Source organism: Mustela putorius, unplaced genomic scaffold (assembly GCF_011764305.1).
Source record: "Mustela putorius furo isolate JIRA1106 unplaced genomic scaffold, ASM1176430v1.1 tig00000054_pilon_pilon_pilon, whole genome shotgun sequence".
NCBI classification, from domain to species: domain Eukaryota; kingdom Metazoa; phylum Chordata; class Mammalia; order Carnivora; family Mustelidae; genus Mustela; species Mustela putorius.
This window is the reverse complement of record NW_025421262.1, coordinates 52,501-80,186: the sequence shown is the minus strand read 5'-3', so window position 1 is coordinate 80,186 and position 27,686 is coordinate 52,501. Positions and strand designations below refer to the sequence as shown.

Genomic DNA, 27,686 nt, shown 5'->3' with positions numbered 1-27,686 from the left:
AAATAAAAAAAAAAAGGGATACTCATCACATTATCCCTAAAATATCAAATGTTAGCTAGTATTTCACTTCCCAAGCTCTTTATTTTGAGTACTAAAGCAATCAAGACAGCATTTTAAACTTTTTGACTCAAAGACTCTTTTCACAGTTCCATATAATAACCAGAAACCTGCTAGGAATTTACAAAATCATTTAAATTTTTTCATATTACCTAGGTAAACAATGGAATAAATAATTTTTAAAATATTTTGTAACAGTTTTAAGTTTTATAAATTTTATCATTATGTAAAATTAAAAATTTAGAATATAAAAAAATATTGGAAGCTGTTCTTTCAGATCAACAGTCTATGTCCAAGAGACAGACGTCAGCCGACAGTGGCAGTGGGGTTCAGGTGGTCTGATGGTGTTTGAAACTCTCCTGAGCATTAGACCCACATTTCCTTGATTCCCCAGGATATTAGACCCAGCAGGTCTCCTGAGGTCAGGTTATCCTGAGGACCCCCTCCTCACCTCTGTACATGGGAGTCGTCAAACCATGTGCGTGGAGCAAAGCAGTGCAGCCTTATCCCCAACTGACCGTGACGTCTGTTCTCACTCCACTTGAGGCCAGGAAGACATTTGACTGTATGGCCCAGAGAGTTTGGCTTTGTCCTGGGCCAAAGACAAGGTCTCAGAGTCATCCTGCAGGCCAGCAGTGAGGGGGTTCCCTGGGTCTTATCCACCTCATCTGCCCACCATCTGTAAACTAGGAGCCTGTTGGCTCATCAGAAAGAGGCTGTATGACCTGCCCCACTGGGTGTGAGAACCAATTCAGTAAACCAAACTTACCCATTCCTGAGTGCTCGTTCTCCCCACCTCTTCCCTCAAGAAGGACACCTGGCAGTGTGAAAAGTGTGACTGAGGTGAGGAATGTCTTACCCCGAATTCTGCCTTGAGCAGGGGAAGAATTCATGAGCCTCAGAATGCTGATAAGACTGAGTCACTTCAGATTAAGTAGAGGACCTGGGTAATGGACTCCAAGGTGCCCCCCTCTGATGTTGCCTCCTATCCCTTCTTTTCCAGATTCAAGGCCATCTACTCCAATCCTGATAGCTGTCACCCTGGGCCCGAAGCTGCTGCTGCTGCTGCTCATCACTATCTCTGCCATCTATGTCTACAAGAAGCGAGCGCCCAATTGTAAGTTGTGGGTCAGGGAGGGCCGGCCATGGTTAGTCCCAGAAAGAGCCAGGTCAGGAAGAGGGACAGCTCACAGGTCACACAGGGTCAGTGCCCACCTGCAGTAAAGAACATGTGACACACCTTCCTTGATACCCTTGGGAGTCTCAGGGTTCCAATTCCCTGAGGTGTTGGGGGAGGGGGCATTTAGCCTATAAAATGTGGGCAGGGTCAAAGGCTATCAAAGAGTGTGGACAGAGTCCTAGGGATTCTGGGACGGAAGTGGGCAGAGAGGCTGAATGAGAGGCAGCTGGGTGGGAGGATCCCTTGGAAACCATCACTAGATAACGAAGAACTGGGTCTCCTTTGGGCACAAGATTTCTCCATTTAGAGGAATGCTGACAGGTGCCAGAGGGCTGCTCTCAGGACTTTTTCCAATCTGATCCTCTGTGGGACATACTGGAGGTGATGGAGGTGATGGAGAGAAGGGATCAAGCCCTAAGGGAGGAAGGGAGGAAGGCTAAAGTGGCAGAGTCCTTTATCAGGGGCTGCCTGTCCTTTCACAACAGGTGTCCCAGGAGGAAAATAGCACCGAGGACATAAGAGACACATGGGGAATATTTCTTGAATGTTGAGCCTATAATCAACTGTGAACATGGGCCCCACAACTTCTCCCTTCCTCTCCTACTACATGTCACCCTCAGTCTCTGCTGCCTCCTTCCTTCCTTGAGGGGCCCAGTTAAAGAAAAGGAACAACTAAAAGCTTCCCAACTCTGCCCCAAATGCCTTCTTCTTCCAGAGACCACCTTCCCACAGTCCCTTCTGCTCCTTCTCACAATCCTTGATGCCCTCAGAGCTGGGTCTTCATACCAGGTCCTCAGAGGGGCCATAGGAAATTTCTCTGGGGACTGATGCATGGGTATGTGCCTGAGTATGGGTATGTCACATCTACACTTACCAGGTGTCTATCATTCATCTTCTGGGGACTATGGCCATGAACTACATGCTCATGTCCATGTTGGGGGTTATTTATTCCAACCCCTAGACATTCTAGCCTTGGTGAGGTTCTTCACTGGGTCTTAAATAAGATGAATCTCATCCTGGTTTGAATAAGAGAAATGATTCTCTTTCCCTTTGCCTACATGTCCTACTCCTCAGTTCCAGGGACAAAATGCCCTCTTCCCTGTGATGGGAACACTAGCTCTTCTGTCCCCTTCTTTCTTCCCAGCCCCACTGCTCATGAACATAAGGTGGCAGTCCAGAAGTCTGGAGCCATCCTTGATTTTCTTACTTTATATGCCATATTCAATTATGCCTTCAGAATGCTGTGTGCAGTGGCAATATGGTAAATGTGAAGTAATCTACTCAGGGAAAGGAAAAGAAGCCTGATTTGTAGTACTTGTGGACTTTGTGTTGTCAACACTCCTGATGTGATCAACGCAAGCTAACAGTGTTTAACAACTTGCTTATAAAATTCCTGAGAAGCTCTCAGGTGTGAGTGCAAGCCTCCTCCCCAAACCAGTGAGCTATACCCAGAATCTGTACACTGCTAACCCCAAGGCTGCTCCCTGGTCCTGGCCACCAGCACACCTTCCTGGACCATTCTTCATCTCTTACAGGCTCTCCAGGTTCAGCTACAGTGATTCCGTGGCAATGGAAGTCAAACTGTGTCTTTCCTCTGCTTCTTCCCCTAAAGATCTGCATGACACTCTCTCCCTCTTTGAAGCTCTTTTTAAACGTCACTTTATTAAAAAGTCCCTTCCATAAACCACCCTGTATATAATATCAGTTCCTTTCTCTCACTCTGTGTTCCCACAGCTCATAACCTAATTAAACTACAGAGGGAACATCTGACAAATACAGTCCAGCCACATGATCATGAGTTCACCAATACTCATAAACCACGGCCACAGTGTGCTCTCTGATATATTGTGATGAAAACAACACTTTTCCTCTGTGACCTTCCTCCCCAAAACCACTCCCCCAGTCTGTGTATGAGAAAAGCATCAGACAAATTGCAATGAGGGACATTCCACCATATACCTGAGCAGCATGCAAAACTGTCAGGCTGTTGCTATCAAGGAAAGTCCAAGAAGCTCTCACAGCTGAAAGGAGCCTAGAGAGACATGACAAGGACATGTAATGTGGTATCCTGCATGGAATTCTAGGACATAAAGGGACATGGAGTGAAAATTAAGGAAATCTCTTCTGGACTAAATAGTTGTATCTCTCAAATGCTCATGGGATTTGGAGGTGGGGACTTTGCAGATAATGAGATCATGAGGGTGGAGTCCTCATGAAGGGGATCATTGCCTTCATGAAAAGAGGCCAGGCAGGCAGCTCACTCCATCCACCTGGTGAAAATACAAGTTGTTGGCAGTCTGCAACTTCAAAGAGAGATCTCATCACAACCCTGATCTTGGACTTCCAGCCTCCAGGACTATGAGAAATAAGTTTCTGTTATTTTGAGGCATCCAGTTTATGCTGTTTTGTTATAGTGGCCCAAGCTAAGACAAAATTAAACTATAGATTTTGGTTAATAACAATGCCCCAATATTGGTTCACTAATTATAACAGATGCAACAAATTACTGTAAAATGCTATAAATAGGGGAAACTGTATGCACCTATATATTGGAAATCTGTGTGATTGTCTCAGCTTTTCTCCAAATGTAAAACTGTTCCAAAAATGTAACTCTATTCTAAAAAAAAAAAAAAAAGTCAACATCTTGTCCTCAGCTGGATCACTGCCCCTTGGAGGGCAATTCGAGGAAATGTGTGATAGGGAGATATCTGCGTTTCTATACCCAGATTTTATCTTACTTCACAGGTCTAAGGTTCCTCTTCCTTTCTCTGTCCTCTGTCCTCTGCTAGAGCTCACTCCAAAGCCTGACACCCAGAGATCCCAGAAGAACCTGCTTCTCAGTCCCCCATGATATTCACTCTAAATGTTTCCAATTAGTGAAGCCCAGGTTAGATCAGGTGGAGTCAGGGAACTCTGCGTGCTTGAAGTAGGGTAGCTTTAAGACCTCAGTGGTGGATGAAGTTAATCTGTGTCCTGTTCCCAATCAAGTTGGGTGGAAGGGGCTCTGCAGAGGGTGGTGGATGCTGTGATACACCAGGCATGAGGAGATGGCCCTCAGCTGTCATCCCTCTTTGAGATGGCCTCAGCTGAGGAAATCCCCCATGCCCAAGGTCAAGCCTGGGACCTTGCCACATCCAGTGTCTCATCAACATGGGGATGGAGCCCCTTCCATCCTCGAAGACAAAAATCATCACCATCTCCAAAACTCTAACCTTTTTCCACACCATGTCTTTGAGCCTCTATGTCAGCAGGGGTAATCAGCTCACTTTAGGGTACAGGTTGAAATGGCATCTCCTCCTACTTCCCCACTATCTTGTCTGGATCCCCCATCCCTACTCCTGACACTGCTGCTGGCATTTACAGGGGAATGGGTCCTCAGGTGTATCTGCTGGGGACACCCCTATGCCTGTTTTCTGTGCTCTTTTCACCTGTTTACCTAGAATTTCTTGGGGAGAGAATTTTTCTGTCCTCCCCAGCATTTACATAACTAAATTGGAAGGGTTCCCAGCTCACAATAACTCCCAATGGCTGTGTCTGTCCCACACACTTTTGTTCTGGGAATGGGTGCACGCTAATGGCCACAGGCCTGAGCACAGCACACACATCAGAACTCTCATCCCCCAACCACTAAGAACAAAGAACCTGTCTTTTCAATTTACTACCATCATAGAGATGCTACCTCTCAAAGGACAACAAATGTTGGAGAACATGAAATTATAAAGCGGGACAAGAATCTACAATGCTTCCATCCAAAGATAATTCAATGTAAAAATTTGCAGTTTTTGTGCTCATGGAATATTGGCCAGAATTGGTCACTAGAGGTCTCTCTGGGTCAGTGATGGAAGCTGAATCCTGCAGGCTCTCCAGAGAACTATGAATTTCTGTCTCTACTTGCTGAAAATGTTAAATGAGCTGTGGAGTCTCTTCCCCAAGGCTGTTGGTCCAAATACCTAGAATAGCCAACTCAAGATTGATACCATTGGATTATAAGACTTCCAAGAAAGCTACAGTAATTGAAACAGTGGTATTGGTGAAAGAACTGACACACAGATCAATGCAACAGAATAGAAAGTCCAGAAATACACCCTCATGAATATAGCCAACCGGTCTTTGAGAAGGACCAAGACAGTCTTTTCAGCAAATGGTGAAATAAATAAATAAAATCTTTAAAAAAAAAAAAACCATACATAAAACACAAAAGTATAAAATTCCTAGTAGATACCATGGAAGAAAATCTAGATGATCTTTGATTTGGATTGCTTTTTTTTTTTAAAACATCTATTTATTTATTTGACAGAGAGAGAGAGATCACAAGAAGGCAGAGAGGCAGGCAGAGAGAGAGGAGGAAGCAGGCTCCCCGCCAAGCAAAGAGCCCAATGCGGAGCTAGATCCCAGGGCCCTGAGACCATGACCTGAGCCAAAGGCAGAGGCTTTAACCCACTGAGCCACCCAGGGGCCCCTGGATTACTTTTTTTGATAGTATGACTTCATATCTTAAAGCAGTTTTAGGTTCACAATAGAATTGAGCAGAAGGTACAGAGATTTCCCATGGGACTCCCATCCCCACACATCACAGCTGCTGCTATTATCAATATCTTCCACCAGAGTGATACATTTATTTAAAATTATGAACCTACACTGAAATGTCATTAGCATTCAAAATCCATAGTTCACATTGTGGTTCACGCTTAGTATTGCATAGTCTAGGGGTTTGATATCAACTTTTATTGTATTTTACGGAGTAGTTTCATTGCCCTAAGAATCTTCTATGCTCTGCCTTTTAACCTCCTTCTACTCTAACCCCTGGCAATCACTGATATATTTACATTCACCACATTTTGCCTTTACCAGAATGTCATATAGTTGGAATCATGCTGTATGCAGACTTTTCCTTTCAATCAATACTAAGCATTAAAGTTACCTCCATATCCTTTCAAGACTTGCTAGCTCATTTTTTTTAGTGCTGGATAATATTCCACTGTCAGGATGTACCACAATTTCTATATCCATTCACCTACTGAAGGTCTTCTTGGATTCCTTCAAGCTTGGCAATTATAACTAACGCTGCTATAAACTGCGAGGAGGAATCTGTTCCAGGCCTCTCTTCTAGCTTCTGGTAGCTTCAGACCATCCTCGAACTGTACATGGCATTCCCCTTTATCTTCACATCATCTTCCCTTGTGTATGACAGCTAAGCTGAGCTGTGCCTAAACTCCTGGTGCACAGAAACTATGAAATAATATGTGTTTTCTTAAACTATTAAGTTTGTGGTAATTTGTTATGCAGCAAGTTCCCCTGTTTACACAGCATCGACTGTGCTCCAGGCCATTCTATCATAATGCAGATACCCTTTCTGTACATGGGTTCCTTTCCCCTTATCCCATATACCAACCCAATTTTTAATTTTCATCAATTTGTGTCAGTACACGTTGCTAAAAGAGTATGTAATGAGTCTCCACCTTGAACTAGAACCAGACCCTCACATCATCTTGGACCAAAACAAAGAACATGAGAACTGAAGCCAATTTTCTTTCCAGGAACTTCGGGTCAAGACTTCCAGGTGCCCCAGCCTGAGAGTTCAGTTTCATTCAGAGCAGGAGAGACCTTGACCCTGGACTGCAATGTGTCTGCTCGCTCCCCAGCAGGGCCTGTCTTGTGGTTCTGGAAAATGGGCAAGAACAGCAAATAATCTACAGTTTCAGTGGAAACCACTGCCACTGAATACACCAAGTAGAAAACACAGAGGTCAATCAAACTCACTCTTCCATCTCATCAGTGGAATATAGCCCAAAGATGTGGGCACCTGTTACTGTGTGACGTGAACAAGAGGGCATCTGTGGGTGTCCAGTGGCTCTGTCAGTTCAGTATCTAGCTCTTCATTTTTGGTTCAGCTCATGATCTCAGGGTTGTGAGAATGAGCCCCGGGTCGGGCTCTCTCTCTCCATCTCTAAAATCAATCAATCAATCAATCTTTACAAGTAATAGGGCATCCTGACACAGCATATGGACCTCATCCACGCACCTATGTGTCTGTGAATGGTGAGTACAGCCTGAGAAACTCCATTTCCTTGGCTTGTAAAAATAAAATTTTCAAAACCTGAAACATGTACCAAATCATCACTATACACTGGATACTATGCCCCTTAACCCATGAACACCTTGTAGTTTGGGATTTTGTAGCTGGCCCTTCTAATAGTCATGGACCCTATCCCCATATTGAATCAAGCCATATTGACAAACCATGCTCTTCTTTGATGGCACAACCCCCCAAACTGAAACACCAGGCCAAAGAAACTAAAAAATAAAAGGATATTCAGTAGGTAAAGTGCAACCCAAAGTGTGCATTGCATGGTCCAAAAAGGTGGTGAACTGAGCCTAGAAGTCTGACTGGCCTTTCTGAGGTATAGAGACAAACCTGACCTCAAGAATATACATTGTATCTATTGTAGCCTGTTTTCTGACTCTCTACCCTTCACTCACAGTCCTTGTAGCCACAAGTTAGCTTCCGGATTTGGATGAAATCTCAACATGGATGTAGTTAGCCGCCAAGCCTACTTGCTCCTAAATCAAAACAAAGGGATCCTCAGGCAGACAGAACCTCTACAAGCCTTCACAATTCTACTCATCCATTTCTAAGTTTAATGTGATTGAGGCCCAGTGGCCAGTCACGAGGGGTCCCCACAGTGCAGTCAGGGACCTGTACTTCACACAGAAAGTCAATGAGTGAGTGTGGTTTCCTATTATGACTTCTGGGGGGCCAGGAGACTAGAAGGAGGGGTCTTGTGTGTCATCCATATCCAGGTCTTGTTTGGAAAAGCTGTCCTGGAAGGGAAGAGTCACTCTCCTGGCACTTACTCTTTCGCTGGTCTGCCCTGGTCTACCCCCCAGCTCTGCTGTTCTCTTATTCTCTGAGATCCACCAGTGTTTCCTTGCCACTCCCTGAATTAATTACATTAAATGCAGTGAGATTAGTGTGTTCATATGTTCTGCTGGGAAAACTAGTCTTCCTCAGTAATGTTCTCTTCAAGTCCAGCTACATTCCATGCCATCCAACTGGCCATGGAAAAGTTACATATTTCCCTCAAGCTGAAAAATATAGTATGGTTGGCTTACCTGCCATTCTCTTGCATTTGACTGTGGTTACTGCAAGGACCACAATCTAGATATGCCTGCCCTTGGTTTAGTGTTAGAACTACACTGTGTATCTGTACGAAATTTATTGAAATATATAATATTTTATAGTATCTAAATATCTTTCAGATTTTCCTCATTCTGAGCAGATGGCCCATCTTCCAGGAGGCCCCCGGCATCCATGGTGGATTTCCTGCAGTAATTCTCTGCTTTCTCTGGAATATGTCAGTTCCCCCTATAGTGACAGTGTCCCAGTCTTCACTCCCCTTGGACTTGGTGCCTATTAGCTACCATGTGCAGAGATTCTATCCACAGAATGTACATCTCACGTAGGTAGAGAAGTGTCCTATGTTCAAGGGAGCCAAGCAACTCACATCCAAGCAGAATAGCGATGGGACTTACACTTTAGAAAGCTTGAATTTGCTGAATGTGTTGGGGCAGGAGTCCAAGTGGATCCTAACCTATAAGGTGCAGCATAAGGTGTAACCTCCCACCTAAGCCAACCTCTTACTGTCCACAGCAGCCCTCCACATACACGGGTCACTGGAAGCTCAGGTAAGCTCACATCTACTGCTCTGAGCTACTGGGTGTCACCCTTGTCTACTGAGTGCATAAGGTCTTTAAAGTCACAGAGTCCCATTTCCTGTCTCCTTCTGCCTAGTGGTAAGTCCAGAGATGCCTGCCCTTACATTTGTGGCTTTCCTTCTGGGCTTCAAGGTACTGGTGATGAGTTTCACAGTCACCTACATCTGCAGGTGGCAGAGCTATAACAGATGAGTTGGGGACAGGCCTCTCTCCATAAGGAGAGAGATCGTGTTCACTATCATAGGCTGATCAGAGGAGTCTAAGATGATGCCACTATTTCACACAGCACATATCAGGGGTGAATCCAGCCTCAAAGAAATGTTGAGAACAGTCTTGTTTTCTCTAAATTTCTGTAGGAGATCTCAGAGACTTCCAGCTGTCATGAATCCTGCAGTGCCCTGGAGTTTGAAGTCTTTTTTGTGATGTCACTTGAATCCTGGGTGTGGGTCCAAGATGTGAAGATGGGATGAAGGTCAAAGCTTTCAGCTCCAAAATTCAGAGAGTTCCCCCATATGCTGTTTCATAGGCCAAGTTTCATAGGACTTACTTTCAGAGTAAGTAACAAAAGTAATACTAAACTTTACTAATGGAGCTGACGAAGGACTGGAAGGCTTTAACTAATGGCACAGAATATTGTGGATGTGTTAGAGTTCATAACTCAGGCAGAGGGGCTGGGTTGTAGTGAGTAGGGTTCTTTTTTTTTTTTTTTTATTTCCACCATCAATCTCCTCTTGAGAGGGCCTGCCACATAGAATGTGCCCAAATTTTGCAAAATATTAACATTTTGCCATTGTAATCCTCTGTTTCTTCTAAAAACCCCACTCTAAAATTGCTGTTTATTATTCTCAAATTAGATTTTATTTTATAACATACTATAGGTACTTAAGCAATATGTAGTATTACTTTGCATGTTTCAAATTTTATATAAATGCTGTTATATATATATATATACAGTATTCTGGAACTTCTATTCTTTTATGCTCAACACAGTTTGTGGGATTTTCATGTTGCTGTACATAGCTCCATTTTGTCAATTTTCCATGACTGTGTAGCTCTCTTATAAGAATATGCTACAACTTAGAAATTCTTCTCAGGATGGTATGAAAGCTCTGTCTGCTCTTTGGGTAATACAACTTTGCAAGAAATATTTCTCTCTGTGTGTCCATGGGCTCACATGGGAGCGTCCCTCCTGCTCCTCTGCTGTGGCCCATGCAGCAACAGTTTTAGTATCCCTTGGGAGCTTTTGTAATATAAAAAAAGGATTCAATTTTTTATGAAGTTTTGCTCTTTCTGTTTATCTTTGATCTAGCTTTATTCTTCTGAGCTCTGTGCTTGTGTGTGTTAGAGATGGTAGGAATGTTATTTTTTTTTCTCCCATTGAGATAAAGTGTCCAGAACTTACTGATTAGACAGCTGCCTTTGCCATAGAGCTGACTACTCCATAAATGTGTGATTCTTTTTGAAGGTCTTATTGCTATTGAACTACTTCTCTATCTCCGTCAAAAGTTCCCTGCCTTGAACATTGGAGTGCATATGGCCCTTCTTTTTACTCTGTATCTTCGGGGTAAATACCAAGTAGTGCAATTGCTGGGTCATAGGGTAGCTCTATTTTCACCTTTTTGAGGAAGCTCCATAATGTTTTCCAAAGTGGTTGCTCCAATTTGGATTCCCACCAACAGTGTAAGAGGGTTCCCCTTTCTCCTCAACCACTCTAGAATTTGTTGTTTCTTTTCTTGTCAGTTTTGCCATTTTAACTGATGTAAGGCAATATCTCAATGAGGTTTTGATTTGAGCTTCCCCCTGTGCCTAATGATGATGAACATTTTTTTATCTGTCTGTTAGCCATTTGTATGTCTTCTTTGGAGAAGTGTCTGTTCATGTCTTCTGCCCATTTTTTGACTTGGTTATTTGTTCTCTGGGGGTTGAGTTTGAGAAGTTCTTTATAGATCTTGGATACTAGCCCTTTATCTGTAGTGTCATTTACAAATATCTTCTCCCATTCTGTGGGTTGTCTCTTTTTTTGTTGTTTCCTTTGCTGTGCAGAAACTTTTCATCTTGATGAAGTCCTAAAAGTTTATTTTTGCTCTTGTTTCCCTTGCCTTTGGAGACGTGTCTTGAAAGAAGTTGCTGTGGCTGATGTTGAAGAAGTGACTGCCTCTGTTCACCTCTAGGATTTTGATGGATTCCTGTCTCATATTGTGGTCTTTCATCCTTTTAGAGTTTATCATTGATGCTGTTAAGAGAATGACTGAGTTTCATTCTTCTATATATGGCTGTGCAATTTTCCCAGCACCATTTATTAGAAGAGAGTATCTTTTTTCCATTGGATATTTTTTCTTGCTTTGTTGAACATTATTTGACCATGGAGTGATTACTATTGTTGGGACTTTCAGTACTATGAACAATAGTAGTGAGAGTTGGCATCTCGTCCTGTTCCTGATCTTAAGGGAAAGGTTCTCAGCTTTTCCCATTGAGAATGATATTCACTATAGGCTTTAAATAGATGATTTTTATATAATTGAAGAATGTTTCCTCTATCCCTATATTCTGAAGGTTTTAATCAGGAAAGGATGCTGTATTTTGTCAAATGCTTTTTCTGAATCAATTGAGAGGACTATGTGGTTTTTGTCTCTTCTCTTTCTTCTGTGTTCTGTCACATTTATTGATTTGCAGATGTTGAACCACCCTTGCCTCCCAGGGACAAATCCCACCTGGTGGTGATGGATAATCCTTTTAATGTACTGTTGAACTGTATTAGCTAGGATCTTGTTAAGAATCCTGGCAAACTGTGGAAGGAGCCAAGATGCCATTCAACAGACGAATGGGTAAAGAAGATGTAGTCCATATATACAATGGAAAACTACTCAGCCATCAGAAAAGATGAATGCCGAACTTTTGCATCAACAGGGATGGAACTGGAAGAGCTTATGCTAAGCGAAATAAGTCAGACAGAGAAAGACAATTATCATATGCTTTCACTTATTTGTGGAACATAAGGAATAGCATGGAGGACATTAAGGGAAGGAAGGGGAAAATGAAGGAGGTGGAGAATCAGAGGGGGAGACAAACAATGAGAGACTATGGACTCTGGGAATCAAACTGAGGAGAGGCAGATGAGGGGATGGGTTACCCAGTGATAGGTATTAAGGAGGTCATGGATTGCATGTGGCATTTTGTTTGTTAAAGGCAAACAATGGATCATGGTACACTACATCAAAAATGAATGATGTACTATATGGTGACTAACATAATGTAGTAAAAAAAATATTTAAAAAAAAAAACTTCCTCACCGTATAAGTCATGGGGATGTGAGAACAGCCCAGGGGAATAACAGTTCTTGAATAACACAGTGCGGTGACAGAGGGTGATTACACTTACTATGGTGAACATTGCCTAATGCATAGAATTTTCAAATTACTGTGTTGCGCATTTGAAAACATACAGCACTGTATGACAACTTTAATAATAAACACTTTAAAAAATATTCTAAAAATAAAACTTGCCTTTGTATGGAAAAAGAAAAAGACCCATGGATAATATGTATTTGACCAAGTGGTTTTTTAAATAATTTTTTATTTTTTATTAACAAAAAAATCATATAATATATTATTAGCACTGGGGGTACAGGTCTGTGAATCACCAGGTTATTCCACTTCATAATACACACCTTTCCCAATGTCCATAACCCCACCACCCTCTCCCTACTCCTGTCCCCCTGGGAACCCTCAGTTTGTTTTGTAAGATTAAGGGTCTCTTATGGTTTGTCTCCCTCCTGGTCTCATCTTCTTTCATTTTTCTTCTACCCTCCAACCCCCCCAGTTGCTTCTCAACTTCCTCATATGAAGGAGATCACATGATAATTCTCTTTCTCTGATTGACTTACTTCGCTAAGGATAGTACCCCCTACTTCCATCCACGTTGTTGCAAATGGCAAGATTTCATTTCTTTTCATGGATGCATAGTATTCCATTATATGTATGTATATATATATATATATATATATATATATATATATATATATATATATATATATATACTACATCTTCTTTATCCATTCATCTGTTGATGGACATCTAGGTTCTTTCCATAGTTTGGCTATTGTGGACCTTGCTGCTATAAACATTTGGGTGCACATGCCCCTTCTGATCACTACATTTGTGTCTTTAGGGTAAATACCCAGTAGTGCAATTGCTGGATCGTAGGGTAGCTCTATTTTCAACTTTTTGAGGAACCTCTATGCTGTTTTCCAGAGTGGTTGCACCAGCTTACATTCCCACCAATAGTGTAGGAGGGTTCCCCTTTCTCCACATCCTTGCCAGTATCTGTCATTTCCTGACTTGTTAATTGTAGCCATTCTCACTGGTATGAGGTGGTTTTGATTTGTATTTCCCTGATGCCAAGTGATGTGGAGCACTTTTTTCATGTGTCTGTTGGCCATCTGGATGTCTTCTTTGCAGAAATGTCTGTTCATGTCCTCTGCCCATTTCTTGGTTGGATTATTTGTTCTTTGGGTGTTGAGTTTGCTAAGCTCTTTATAGAGTTTAGATACTAGCCCTTTATCAGATATTTCATTTGCAAATATCCTCCCCCATTCTGTCAGTTGTCTTTTGGTTTTGTGAACTGCTTCCTTTGCTGTGCAAAAGCTTTTGATCTTGATGAAATTCCAATAGTTCATTTTTGCCCCTGCTTCCCTTGCCTTTGGTGATGTTCCTAGGAAGAAGTTGCTGTGGCTGAGGTCGAAGAGGTTGCTGCCTGTGTTCTCCTCAAGGATTTTGATGGATTCCTTACTCACATCAAAGTTCTTCATCCATTTGGAGTCTATTTTCGTGTGTGGTGTAAGGAAATGGCTCGGTTTCATTTTTCTGCATGTGGCTGTCTGATTTTCCCATCACCATTTGTTGATGAGACTGTCTTTTTTCCACTGGACATTCTTTCCTGCTTTGTCGAAACGAAGATTAGTTGACCATAAAATTGAGGGTCACTTTCTGGACTCTCTATTCTGTTCCATTGATCTATGTGTCTGTTTTTGTGCCAGTACCATACTGTCTTGATGATGACAGCTTTGTAATAGCGCTTGAAGTCTGGAATTGAGATGCCACCAACTTTGTCTTTCTTTTTCAATATTCCTCTGGCTATTCAAGGTCTTTTCTGGTTCCATATAAATTTTAGGATTATTTGTTCCATTTCTTTGGGAAAAAAATGGATTGGATTTCAATAGGGAGTGCATTAAATGTGTAGATTGCTTTAGGTAGCATAGACATTTTCACAATATATGTTCTTCCAATCCATGAGCATGGAGGATTTTTCCATCTCTTTGTGTCATCTTCAATTTCTTTCATGAGTACTTTATAGCTTTCTGAGTATAGATTCTTTGCTTCTTTGGTTAGGTTTATTCCTAGGTATCTTATGTTTTTGGGTGCAATTGTAAATGGGATTGACTCCTTAATTTCTCTTTCTTCTGTCTTGTTGTTGGTGTAGAGAAATGCAACTGATTTCTGTGCATTGATTTTATATATATATATATATATATATATATATATATATATATATATTTTTTTTTATCCTGAATTCCTGTATAAGTTCTAGCAGTTTTGGAGTGGAGTCTTTTGGGTTTTCCACATATAGTATCATATCATCTACAAAGAGTGATAATTTGACTTCTTCTTTGCCGATTTGGATGCCTTTAATTTCCTTTTGATGTCTGATTGCTGAGGCTAGGACTTCTAGTACTATGTTGAATAGCAGTGGTGATAATGGACATCCCTGCCATGTTCCTGATCTTAGCAGAAAAGCTTTCAGTTTTTCTCCATTGATAATGATATTTGTGGTGGGTTTTTCATAGATGGCTTTAATAATATTGAGGTATGTGCCCTCTATCCCTACACTTTGAAGAGTTTTGATCAGGAAGGGATGCTGTACTTTGTCAAATGCTTTTTCAGCATCTATTGAGAGTATCATATGGTTCTTGTTCTTTCTTTTATTGATGTGTTGTATCACATTGATTGATTTGTGGATGTTGAACCAACCTTGCAGCCCTGGAATAAATCCCACTTGGTCGTGGTGAATAATCCTTTTAATGTACTGTTGAATCCTATTGGCTGGTATTTTGGTGAGAATTTTCGCATCTGTGTTCATCACGGATATTGGTCTGTAGCTCTCTTTTTTGGTGGGATCCTTGTCTGGTTTTGGATCAAGGTGATGCAGGCCTCATAAAATGAGTTTGGAAGTTTTCCTTCCATTTCTATTTTTTGGAACAGTTTCAGGAGAATAGGAATTAGTTCGTCTTTAAATGTTTGGTAGAACTCCCCCGGGAAGCCGTCTGGCCCTGGGCTCTTGTTTGTTGGGAGATTTTTGATGACTGTTTCAATCTCCTTACTGGTTATGGCCTGTTCAGGCTTTCTATTCTTCCTGGTTCCGTTGTGGTAGTTTATATGTCTCTAGGAATGCATCCATTTCTTCCAGATTGTCAAATTTGTTGGCGTAGAGTTGCTCATAGTATGTTCTTATGATGGTCTGTATTTCTTTGGTGTTAGTTGTGATCTCTCCTCTCTCGTTCATGATTTTATTTATTTGGGTCCTTTCTCTTTTCTTTTTGATAAGTCTGGCAAGGCGTTTATCAATCTTATTAATTCTTTCAGAGAACCAGCTCTTAGTTTCGTTGATTTGTTCTATCGTTTTTTTTGGTTTCTATTTCATTGATTTCTGCTCTGATCTTTATGATTTCTCTTCTCCTGCTAGGTTTAGGGTTTCTTTCTTGTTCTTTCTCCAGCTCCTTTAAGTGTAGGGTTAGGTTGTGTACCTGAGACCTTTCTTGTTTCTTGAAAAAGGCTTGTACTGCTGTATATTTTCCTCTCAGGACTGCTTTTGTTGTGTCCCACATATTTTGAACCATTGTGGTTTTTTTAAATTTATTTTTTATTTTCAGCATAACAGTATTCATTATTTTTGCACCACACCCAGTGCTCCATTCAATCCATGCCCTCTATAATACCCACCACCTGGTACCCCGACCTCCCACCCCCTGCCCCTTCAAAACCCTGAGATTGTTTTTCAGCGTCCATAATCTCTGATGGTTCACCTCCCCTTCCAATTTACCCCAACTCCCTTCTCCTCTCTAACTCCCCATGTCCTCCATGCTATTTGTTATGCTCCACAAATAAGTGAAACCATATGATAATTGACTCTCTCTGCTTGACTTATTTCACTCAGCATAATCTCTTCCAGTCCCGTCCATGTTGCTACAAAAGTTTTTGATACAGTATAGACTTTTTAACAATGTTTATTCTTCCAATCCAAGAGCATGGAATGGTCTTCCATCTTTTTGTGTCTTCTTTGGTTGCTTTCATGAGTGTTCTGTAGTTCCTCAAGCACAGTTCCTTTCCCTTTTTGGTTAGGTTTATTCCCAGTTAACGTATGGTTCTTGATGCTATAGTAAATGAATCAATTCTCTAATTTCCCTTTCTGTGTTTTCATTGTTAGTGTATAAGAAAGCAAGTGATTTCTATACATTGACTTTGTATCCTGGCACATTACTGAATTGCTGCATGAATTCTAGTAGTTTGGGGATGGAGTCTTTTGGGTTTCCATATGAAGTATCATGTCATCTGCAAAGAGAGAGAGTTTGACTTCTTCATTTCCAATTAGATACCTTTTATTTCTCTTTGTTGTCTGATTGCTGTTGCTAGGACTTCTAACACTATTTTGAACAAGAGTGGTGAGACTGGGCATCCTTGTCGTGTTCCTGATCTCAACGGGAAGGCTGTGAGCTTTTTCCCACTGAAGATAATATTTGCTGTGGGTCTTTCATAGATAGATTTTATGAAGTTCAGGAATGTTCCCTCTACCCCTATACTGTGAAGCGTTTTAATCAGGAATGGATGCTGGCTTTTGTCAAATGCTTTTTCTGCATTAATTGAGAGGACCATGTGGTTCTTCTCTCTTCTCTTATTGATTTGTTCTATCACATTGATTTATTTGAGAATGTTGAACCATCCTTGTTACCCAGGGATGAATCCCACCTGGCCATGGTGGGTAATCTTTTTAATGTGTTGTTGGATCCTGTTTGCTAGGATCTTGTTGAGAATCTTTGCATCCATATTCACCAGTGATATTGGTCTGAAATTCTCCTTTTTGGTAGGGTCTTTGCCTGATTTGAGGATCAGGGTAATGCTGGCTTCATAAAAAGAGCCTGGAAGTTTTCCTTCTGCTTCAATTTTTTTTTTTTTGAAAGTAAGGCAAAGCTTTATTTTTATGCCAGGCATCAGAAGTCAGACTGACCGGTCAGGGCCACCTCCGAAGAGGGAAACCCCGTCCTGATCTCACAGGCTGGTTTTATAGGGCATGACCGCAGACCCAAGTTACGTGGCTTTTTTTTTTAATTTTTTATTTTTTATAAACATATATTTTTATCCCCAGGGGTACAGGTCTGTGAATCACCAGGTTTACACACTTCGCAGCACTCACCAAAGCACATACCCTCCCCTAGTGTCCATAATCCCACCCCCTTCTCCCAAACCCCCTCCCCCCAGCAACCCTAGTTTGCTTCAATTTTTTGAAACAGCTTCAGGAGAAAAAGTGTTATTTCTTCTTTGAAAGTTTGGTAGAATTTTCCAGGGAATCCATCTGGTTCTGGGCTCTTGTTTTTTGGGAGGTTTTTGATCACTGCTTCAATCTCATACTGGCATAAAAACAGACACAAAGACCAGTGGAACAGAGTAGAGAGCCCAGATATGGACCCTCAACTCTATGGTCAAATAATCTTTGACAACGCAGGAAAAAAGTATACAGTGGAAAAAAGGGAGTCTCTTTAATAAATGGTGCTGGGAAAATTGGACAGCTATATGTAGAAGAATGAAACTTTACCATTCTCTTACACTGTACACAAAGTAAACTCAACGTGAGACAGGAATCCATCAGAATCCTAGAGGAGGACATAGGCAGTAACCTCTCCGATTGGTGCACCCACTTGAGAGAACAGTGTGGAAATTCCTGAAATTAAAAATAGAGCTTCCCTATGACCCTGAAATTGCACTACTGGCTATTTACCCCAAAGATACAGATGTCATGAAAAGAAGGGCCATCTGTACCCCAATGTTTATAGCAGCAATGGCCACGGTCACCAAACTGTGGAAAGAACCAAGATGCCCTTCAATGGAAAAATGGATAAGGAAGATGTGGTCTATATACACTATGGAGTATTATGCCTCCATCAGAAAGGATGAATACCCAACTTTTGTAGCAACATGGACGGGACTGGAAGAGATTATGCTGAGTGATATAAGGCAAGCAGAGAGAGTCAATTATTATATGGTTTCACTTATTTGTGGAGCATAAGAAATAACACAGAGGACATGGGGAGATGGAGAGCAGAAGGGAGTTGAGGTAAACTGGAGGAGGAGATGAACCATGAGAGACTATGGACTCTGAAAAACAATCAAGGGTTTTGAAAGGGAGGGGAGTGGGAGGTTGGGGGAGCCTGGTGGTGGGTATTATGGAGGGCATATGTTGCATGGAGCACTAGGTGTTGTGCACAAACAATGAAATTTGCTACACTGAAAAATTAAATTAAAAAAAAAAGAAAAAAGCAATGACAAGAAAATAAAAAGAAGCAATAAAAAAATAAAGCAATGCAAAACAAAAAATAAAATAAAATTGTTAGAGCTTCTTGTTGGACAGACCCTTGGAGTATGATATAGTGTCCTTCCTCATCTCTTAGTCTAGTCATTGGCTTAAAATCTAACCGATCTGATATAAGGATTGTCACTCCAGCTGTCTTTTGATGTCCAATATTTGATGTTTCAATATTTCTTGTAAAGCTCTTTGGGTGTTTACAAATTCTTTTAGTTTTTTTCTGTCCTGGAAGCTTTTTATATCTCCTTCTATTTTCAATGATAGCCTAGCTGAATATAGTATTCTTGGTTGCATGTTTTTTTCATTTAGTGTCTGAATATATCATGCCAGTTCTTTCTGGCCTGCCAGTCTCTGGATAAGTCTTCTGCAAACTAATATTTTTACCATTGTATATTATAGACTTCTTGTCCCAGGCTGCTTTCAGGATTTTCTCTTCATCACTAAGACTTGTAAATTTTACTATTAGATGATGGGGCGTGGACCTTTTCTTCTTGATTTGCGGGGGGTTCTCTACGCCTTCTGGATTTTGATGCTTGTTCCCTTTGCCATATTAGGGAATTTCCCTACAATAATTCTCTCCAATATACTTTCTGATCCCCTCTATCTTCTTCTTCTGGAATCCCAATTATTCTAATGTTGTTTCATCTTATAGTATTACTTATCTCTCAAACTCTCCCCTTTGGTCCAGTAATTGTTTGTCTCTCTTTTGCTCAACTTCTTTAATCTCTGTCATTTGGTCTTCTATATCACTCATTCTCTCTTCTGCCTCATTTATCCTAGCAGTAAGAGCCTTCATTTTTTGTGTGCCTCATTAATAGCTTTTTTGATTGCAAATTGGTTAGATTTTAGTTCATTTTTTTTTCTTTCTAGAAGGGGCTTTTATGTCTCCAGACAGGGTTTCTCTAATATCTTCCATGCCTTTTCTGAGCCCAGCTAGCACATTGAGAGTAATCATTCTGAACTCTAGATCTGACATATTACCAATATCCATATTGATTAGGTCCCTAGTCTTAGGTACTGTCTCTTGTTCTTTTTTGTGTGGTAAGTTTTTCTGCCTTGTCATTTTATCCAGATAAGAATTTATGAAGGAGCAAATAAAATACTAAAAGTGTAGCAAAGAATTCAGGAAAATGTGCTTTAACCAAATCAGAAGAGACCTCAAATTGTGGGGGGAAGAAAGAGGGTAAACAGAAGTTTAGGGGAAAAAAATTAAGAAAAGAAAAAATTTTTAAAAAAAAATATATATATATATATATGGATGAGACTGGTGAATAAAACTGAGTCACCCACTTAACTTTGGGAGTATTTTGGTCCCTTAGAAGAAACTACCTCCCAAAATTTTAAAGAATTATATATATATATATATATATATATATATATATATATATATATATACACACACACACACATACATATACACACATACACACACACACATATATACACACACACACATTCACAGAAAATAAGGGTAAACACGATGAAAGGATGGAATATGACTATAAAGATGAAAAAATTTTTTTAAAATTTCTGAGAGGAGTTGATAATATAAGTTGGTTGGAAGAATAAAGAAAAAGAAAGTGGAGGGAATTTGCTCAGGCTGGAGACTAGAACAAAGCTCTGTCCTAGATTTAAGATATATTTTGATCTATTAGAAGAAGTTTTATCCCAGAATTTTTTAGAACAAAAAACCCTATGTGTATACAAAAACCAAAGTTAGATACAATGAAGGATAAAATATGACTCTAATAATGAAGGTTCAAAAAGATTTTTTTATGAAATGTATTGTTAAGATAAACTAGTTTAAAAACGTTAGAAGAGGAAAGAGTAAAAGAAAAATTTGCATAAGAAAAAATAAAATTAAAAAATTTTAATTAACTTTGCAAGACTAAAGAATCATGGGGAGAAAGCCATGAATTCCATACTTTGCTTTCTCCTCCTCTGGAATTCCACTGTTCTCCTTGGTAAGTGAATTTGGTCATGGCTGGATTTCTTGCTGATCTTCTGGGGGAGAGGCCTGTTGTAGTGATTCTCAAGTGTCTTTGCCTGAGACAGAATTGCACCACCCTTAATAAGGGCTGGGCTAAATAATCCGTTAGGGTTCACTTTCAGGAGCTTTTGTTCCCTGAATGCTTTTTGTAGAGCTCTGGAGGAAGTGAATGAAAATGGTGGCCTTCCAATCTCCGGTCCAGAGGAGCCAAGATCTCAGGGCCCCATCCCTCAGTGTGCCCTCGGAGAAAAGCACTCAATCACTTCCATCTCCCTGGCCTCCATCTGCGCTCTGAGCTCACCCAGCCTGTGACCAAGCATCACTGTTTCTGGCACACAGCCCTACCTGGAGTCTCCAAACCCATCATCCCTGAACTCTTCCAGGGGAATCTCCCCTGATATTGTGGGGGTCTCTGCTCACAGAGCAGTGCCCTGACTGTGCCACGGATCACAGTTAAGGTAACCCCAAGTTGAGAGCTTACTCTTCAGCTCTGTCTCTGTAGCCAGCTTTCCTGCTCTAATACCTGTGAGCTCTGTGAAACTCAGACACCTGTGATCCTTCTATGACCCTGCAGGAACTGAGAACACATAGTCCCTGTGTTGGCTTGACCCCAGCTTAGCCTCTGGAGCAATGTCCCTCAGTGGAGCAGACCTAAAAGTTCTGATTTTGTGCTCCATTGCTCCACTGCGGGCCAGGAGCCAGACCCTTCCCTGTGGTCTATCTTCCCTCTTTGGATTCACTTCTCCTCGGGTCCTACCTTTCAGAAAGTGGTCGATTTTCTGTTTCTAGAATTGCTGCTCTTCTTCCCTTCGATCTCTTGTTGGAATTGTAGGTGTTCGGAATGGTTTGATAAACCATCTAGCTGATCTCCTGCTACCTGGTGTCATCTCAGCCTGCTACTTCTCTGCCCTGGCCAAGTGATTTTTTGACAAAGATTCCAAAACAATTCACCATCTTTTCAACAAATGGCCATAAATCAATTAGATACTTGTATGTTCAAAAAAGAAAGAAAGAAAGAAAGAAAGAAAGAAAGAAAGAAAGAAAGAGAAGTATCTTAACTATTTCTTTACACACAAAATTTAATATTGTCCTTTTTTACTGTGTTATGATAGTCACCATACAGTACATCATTAGTTTTTTTTTAAATATAATTTTTTATTTTTAATAAACATATATTTTTATCCCCAGGGGTACAGGTCTGTGAATCACCATGTTTACACACTTCACAGCACTCACCAAAGCACATACCCTCCCCAATGTCCATAATCCCACCCCCTTCTCCCAAACCCCCTCCCCCCAGCAACCCTCAGTTTGTTTTGTGAGATTGAGAGTCACTTATGGTTTGTCTCCCTCCCAATCCCATCTTGTTTCATTTATTCTTCTCCTACGCACTTAAGCCACCATGTTGCAACACCACTTCCTCATATCAGGGAGATCATATGATAGATGTCTTTCTCTGCCTGACTTATTTCGCTAAGCATGATACGCTCTAGTTCCACCCATGTTGTCGCAAATGGCAAGATTTCATTTCTTTTGATGGCTGCATAGTATTCCATTGTGTATATATACCACATCTTCTTGATCCATTCATCTGTTGATGGACATCTAGGTTCTTTCCATAGTTTGGCTATTGTGGACATTGCTGCTATAAACATTCGAGTACACTTGCCCCTTTGGATCACTACGTTTGTATCTTTAGGGTAAATACCCAATAGTGCAATTGCTGGGTCATAGGGCAGTTCTATTTTCAACATTTTGAGGAACCTCCATTCTGTTTTCCAGAGAGGTTGCACCAGCTTGCATTCCCACCAACAGTGTAGGAGGGTTCCCCTTTCTCCGCATCCTCGCCAGCATCTGTCATTTCCTGACTTGTTGATTTTAGCCATTCTGACTGGTGTGAGGTGATATCGCATGTGGTTTTGATTTGTATTTCCCTGATGCCGAGTGATATGGAGCACTTTTTCATGTGTCTGTTGGCCATCTGGATGTCTTCTTTGCAGAAATGTCTGTTCATGTCCTCTGCCCATTTCTTGATTGGATTATTTGTTCTTTGGGTGTTGAGTTTGCGAAGTTCTTTATAGATTCTGGACACTAGTCCTTTATCTGATATGTCGTTTGCAAATATCTTCTCCCATTCTGTCAGTTGTCTTTTGATTTTGTTAACTGTTTCCTTTGCTGTGCAAAAGCTTTTGATCTTGATGAAATCCCAATAGTTCATTTTTGCCCTTGCTTCCCTTGCCTTTTGCGTTGTTCCTAGGAAGATGTTGCTGCGGCTGAGGTCAAAGAGGTTGCTGCCTGTGTTCTCCTCAAAGATTTTGATGGATTCCTTTCGCACATTGAGGTCCTTCATCCATTTTGAGTCTATTTTCGTGTGTGGTGTAAGGAAATGGTCCAATTTCATTTTTCTGCGTGTGGCTGTCCAATTTTCCCAGCACCATTTATTGAAGAGGCTGTCTTTTTTCCATTGGACATTCTTTCCTGCTTTGTTGAAGATTAGTTGACCATAGAGTTGAGAGTCTATTTCTGGGCTCTCTATTCTGTTCCATTGATCTATGGGTCTGTTTTTGTGCCAGTACCATGCTGTCTTGATGATGACAGCTTTGTAATAGAGCTTGAAGTCCGGGATTGTGATGCCACCAACGTTGGCTTTCTTTTTCAATATCCCTTTGGCTATTCGAGGTCTTTTCTGGTTCCATATAAATTTTAGCATTATTTGTTCCATTTCCTTGAAAAAGATGGATGGTACTTTGATGGGAATTGCATTAAATGTGTAGATTGCTTTAGGTAGCATAGACATTTTCACAATATTTATTCTTCCAATCCAGGAGCATGGAACATTTTTCCATTTCTTTGTGTCTTCCTCAATTTCTTTCATGAGTACTTTATAGTTTTCTGAGTATAGGTTCTGTGTCTCTTTGGTTAGGTTTATTCCTAGGTATCTTATGGTTTTGGGTGCAATTGTAAATGGGATTGACTCCTTAATTTCCCTTTCTTCTGTCTTGCTGTTGGTGTAGAGAAATGCAACTGATTTCTGTGCATTGATTTTATATCCTGACACTTTACTGAATTCCTGTATAAGTTCTAGCAGTTTTGGAGTGGAGTCTTTTGGGTTTTCCACATATAGTATCATATCATCTGCGAAGAGTGATAATTTGACTTCTTCTTTGCCGATTTGGATGCCTTTAATTTCCTTTTGTTGTCTGATTGCTGAGGCTAGGACCTCTAGTACTATGTTGAATAGCAGTGGTGATAATGGACATCCCTGCCGTGTTCCTGACCTTAGCGGAAAAGCTTTCAGTTTTTCTCCATTGAGAATGATATTTGCGGTAGGTTTTTCGTAGATGGCTTTGATGATATTGAGGTATGTGCCCTCTATCCCTACACTTTTAAGAGTCTTGATCAGGAAGGGATGCTGTACTTTGTCAAATGCTTTTTCAGCATCTATTGAGAGTATCATATGGTTCTTGTTCTTACTTTTATTGATGTGTTGTATCACATTGACTGATTAGCGGATGTTGAACCAACCTTGCAGCCCTGGAATAAATCCCACTTGGTCATGGTGAATAATCTTTTTAATGTACTGTTGAATCCTATTGGCTAGTATTTTGTTGAGTATTTTCGCATCTGTGTTCATCAAGGATATTGGTCTATAGCTCTCTTTTTTGGTGGGATCCTTGTCTGGTTTTGGGATCAAGGTGATGCTGGCCTCATAAAATGAGTTTGGAAGTTTTCCTTCCATTTTTATTTTTTTGGAACAGTTTTAGGAGAATAGGAATTAGTTCTTCTTTAAATGTTTGGTAGAATTCCCCCAGGAAGCCGTCTGGCCCTGGGCTTTTGTTTGTTTGGAGATTTTTAATGACTGTTTCAATCTCCTTACTGGTTATGGGTCTGTTCAGGCTTTCTATTTCTTCCTGGTTCAGTTGTGGTAGTTTATATGTTTCTAGGAATGCATCCATTTCTTCCAGATTGTCAAATTTATTGCCGTAGAGTTGCTCATAGTATGTTCTTATAATAGTTTGTATTTCTTTGGTGTTAGTTGTGATCTCTCCTCTTTCATTCATGATTTTATTTATTTGGGTCCTTTCTCTTTTCTTTTTGATAAGTCTGGCCAGAGGTTTATCAATTTTATTAATTCTTTCAAAGAACCAGCTCCTGCTTTCGTTGATTTGTTCTATTGTTTTTTTGGTTTCTATTTCATTGATTTCTGCTCTGATCTTTATGATTTCTCTTCTACTGCTAGGCTTAGGGTTTCTTTCTTGTTATTTCTCCAGCTCCTTTAGGTGTAGGATTAGATTGTGTACCTGAGACCTTTCTTGTTTCTTGAGAAAGGCTTGTACCGCTATATATTTTCCTCTCAGGACTGCCTTTGTTGTGTCCCACAGATTTTGAACCGTTGTATCTTCATTATCATTTGTTTCCATGATTTTTTTCAATTCTTCTTTAATTTCCCAGTTGACCCATTCATTCTTTAGAAGGATGCTGTTTAGTCTCCATGTATTTTGGTTCTTTTCAAACTTCCTTTTGTGGTTGAGTTCTAGCTTTAGAGCATTGTGGTCTGAAAATATGCAGGGAATGATACCAATCTTTTGATACCGGTTGAGTTCTGATTTAGGACGGAGGATGTGATCTATTCTGGAGAATGTTCCATGTGCACTAGAGAAGAATGTGTATTCTGTTGCTTTGGGATGAAATGTTCTGAATATATCTGTGATGTCTATCTGGTCCAGTGTGTCCTTTAAGGCCTTTATTTCCTTGCTGATCTTTTGCTTGGATGATCTGTCCATTTCAGTGAGGGGAGTGTTAAAGTCCCCTACTATTATTGTATTATTGTTGATGTGTTTCTTTGATTTTGTTATTAATTGGTTTATATAGTTGGCTGCTCCCACGTTGGGGGCATAGATATTTAAAATTGTTAAATCTTCTTGTTGGACAGACCCTTTGAGTATGATATAGTGTCCTTCCTCATCTCTTATTATAGTCTTTGGCTTAAAATCTAATTGATCTGATATAAGGATTGCCACTCCTGCTTTCTTCTGATGTCCATTAGCATGGTAAATTCTTTTCCACCCCCTCACTTTAAATCTGGAGGTGTCTTCGGGCTTAAAATGAGTTTCTTGTAGGCAACATATAGATTGGTTTTGTTTTTTTATCCATTCTGATACCCTGTGTCTTTTGACAGGGGCATTTAGCCCATTAACATTCAGGGTAACTATTGAGAGATATGAATTTAGGGCCATTGTATTGCCTGTAAGGTGACTGTTACTGTATATGGTCTCTGTTCCTTTCTGATCTACCACTTGTAGGCTCTCTCTTTGCTTAGAGGACCCCTTTCAAGATTTCCTGTAGAGCTGGTTTGGTGTTTGCAAATTCTTTCAGTTGTTGTTTGTCCTGGAAGCTTTTAATCTCTCCTTCTATTTTCAATGATAGCCTAGCTGGATATAGTATTCTGGGCTGCATGTTTTTCTCATTTAGTGCTCTGAAAATATCATGCCAGCTCTTTCTGGCCTGCCAGGTCTCTGTGGATAAGTGAGCTGCCAATCTAATAAATTTACCATTGTATGTTACAGACTTCTTTTCCCGGGCTGCTTTCAGGATTTTCTCTTTGTCACTGAGACTTGTAAATTTTACTATTAGGTGACGGGGTGTGGGCCTATTCTTATTGATTTTGAGGGGCGTTCTCTGAACCTCCTGAATTTTGATGCTTGTTCCCTTTGCCATATTGGGGAAATTCTCCCCAATAATTCTCTCTAATATACCTTCTGCTCCCCTCTCTCTTTCTTCTTCTTCTGGAATCCCAATTATTCTAATGTTGTTTCGTCTTATGGTGTCACTTATCTCTCGAATTCTCCCCTCGTGGTCCAGTAGCTGTTTGTCCCTCTTTTGCTCAGCTTCTTTATTCTCGATCATTTGGTCTTCTATATCACTAATTCTTTCTTCTGCCTCATTTATCCTAGCAGTGAGAGCCTCCATTTTTGATTGCACCTCATTAATAGCTTTTTTTATTTCAACTTGGTTAGATTTTAGTTCTTTTATTTCTCCAGAAAGGGCTTTTATATCTCTCGAGAAGGTTTCTCTAATATCTTCTATGCCTTTTTCGAGGCCGGCTAGAACCTTGAGAATTGTCATTCTGAACTCTAGATCTGACATATTACCAATGTCTGTATTGATTAGGTCCCTAGCCTTCGGTACTGCCTCTTGTTCTTTTTTTTGTGTTGAATTTTTCCGTCTTGTCATTTTGTCCAGAGAAGAGTATATGAAGGGGCAAGTAAAATACTAAAAGGGTGGCAACAATCCCAGGAAAATATGCTTTAACCAAATTAGAAGAGATCCCAAATCGTGAGGGGGGAGAAAGGGGATAAAAAGCGGTTCAAAAAGGAAGAAAAAAAAAAAAAAGAAAAGAATTAAAAAAAAAAGAAAATACCTAAGAAAAATATAAAAAAGAAAAAAATATATATATTAGATAAACTAGTAAAAAATCGTTAAAAAAGAAAAAGGTAACAGTTAAAAAAAAATTTTACCCCAAGGCGAGAAAAAAAAACCAAAAATGAAAAAGACAAAAATTAAATTAACCGCAAGACTAAAAAAAATCTCAGGGAAAAAGCCATGAGTTCCGTGCTTTGCTTTCTCCTCCTCTAGAATTCTGCTGCTCTCCTTGGTATTGAAATTGCACTCTTTGGTAGGTGAACTTGGTCTCGCCTGGATTTCTTGTGGATCTTCTGGGGGAGGGGCCTGTTGTAGTGATTCTCAAGTGTCTTTGCCCCAGGCGGAATTTCACCGCCCTTACCCGGGTGCCGGGGTGAGTAATCCGCTTGGGTTTGCTTTCAGGAGCTTTTGTTCCCTGAGCGCTTTCCGTAGAGTTCCGGAGGATGGGAATACAAATGGCGGCCTCCTGGTCTCCGGCCCGGAGGAGCCAAGAGCCCAGGGCCGCACTCCTCAGTGTGCGCTCAGAGAACCGCGCCCAGTTACTCCCGTCTGCCTGACCTCCGGCCGCGCTCCAAGCTCACCGAGCCTGCGACCGGTTCAAGGTCACCCCGAGCTGCGAGCTTACTGTCGGCTCTGTCTCTGTAGCCGGCTTTCCCGTTCCAATACCCGCAAGCTCTGCGACACTCAGAC

The 27,686-nt window shown here is 40.7% G+C and overlaps 1 protein-coding gene across 9 annotated transcripts in view; it reads left to right on the top strand.

Annotated features, from left to right (window-relative positions):
* The window catches only part of LOC123391913 (signal-regulatory protein beta-1-like), a 43,559-nt gene that overhangs the window by 12,172 nt on the left and 3,701 nt on the right, over positions 1–27,686 (top strand). For 3 of the 9 annotated variants that reach the window (XM_045079584.1, XM_045079611.1, XM_045079529.1), the window contains exon 5: positions 1,061–1,174. In XM_045079584.1, the coding sequence (XP_044935519.1) occupies positions 1,061–1,174 (114 nt within the window). The other 6 variants (XR_006606658.1, XR_006606664.1, XM_045079634.1 and 3 more) reach the window with 6 other exon arrangements.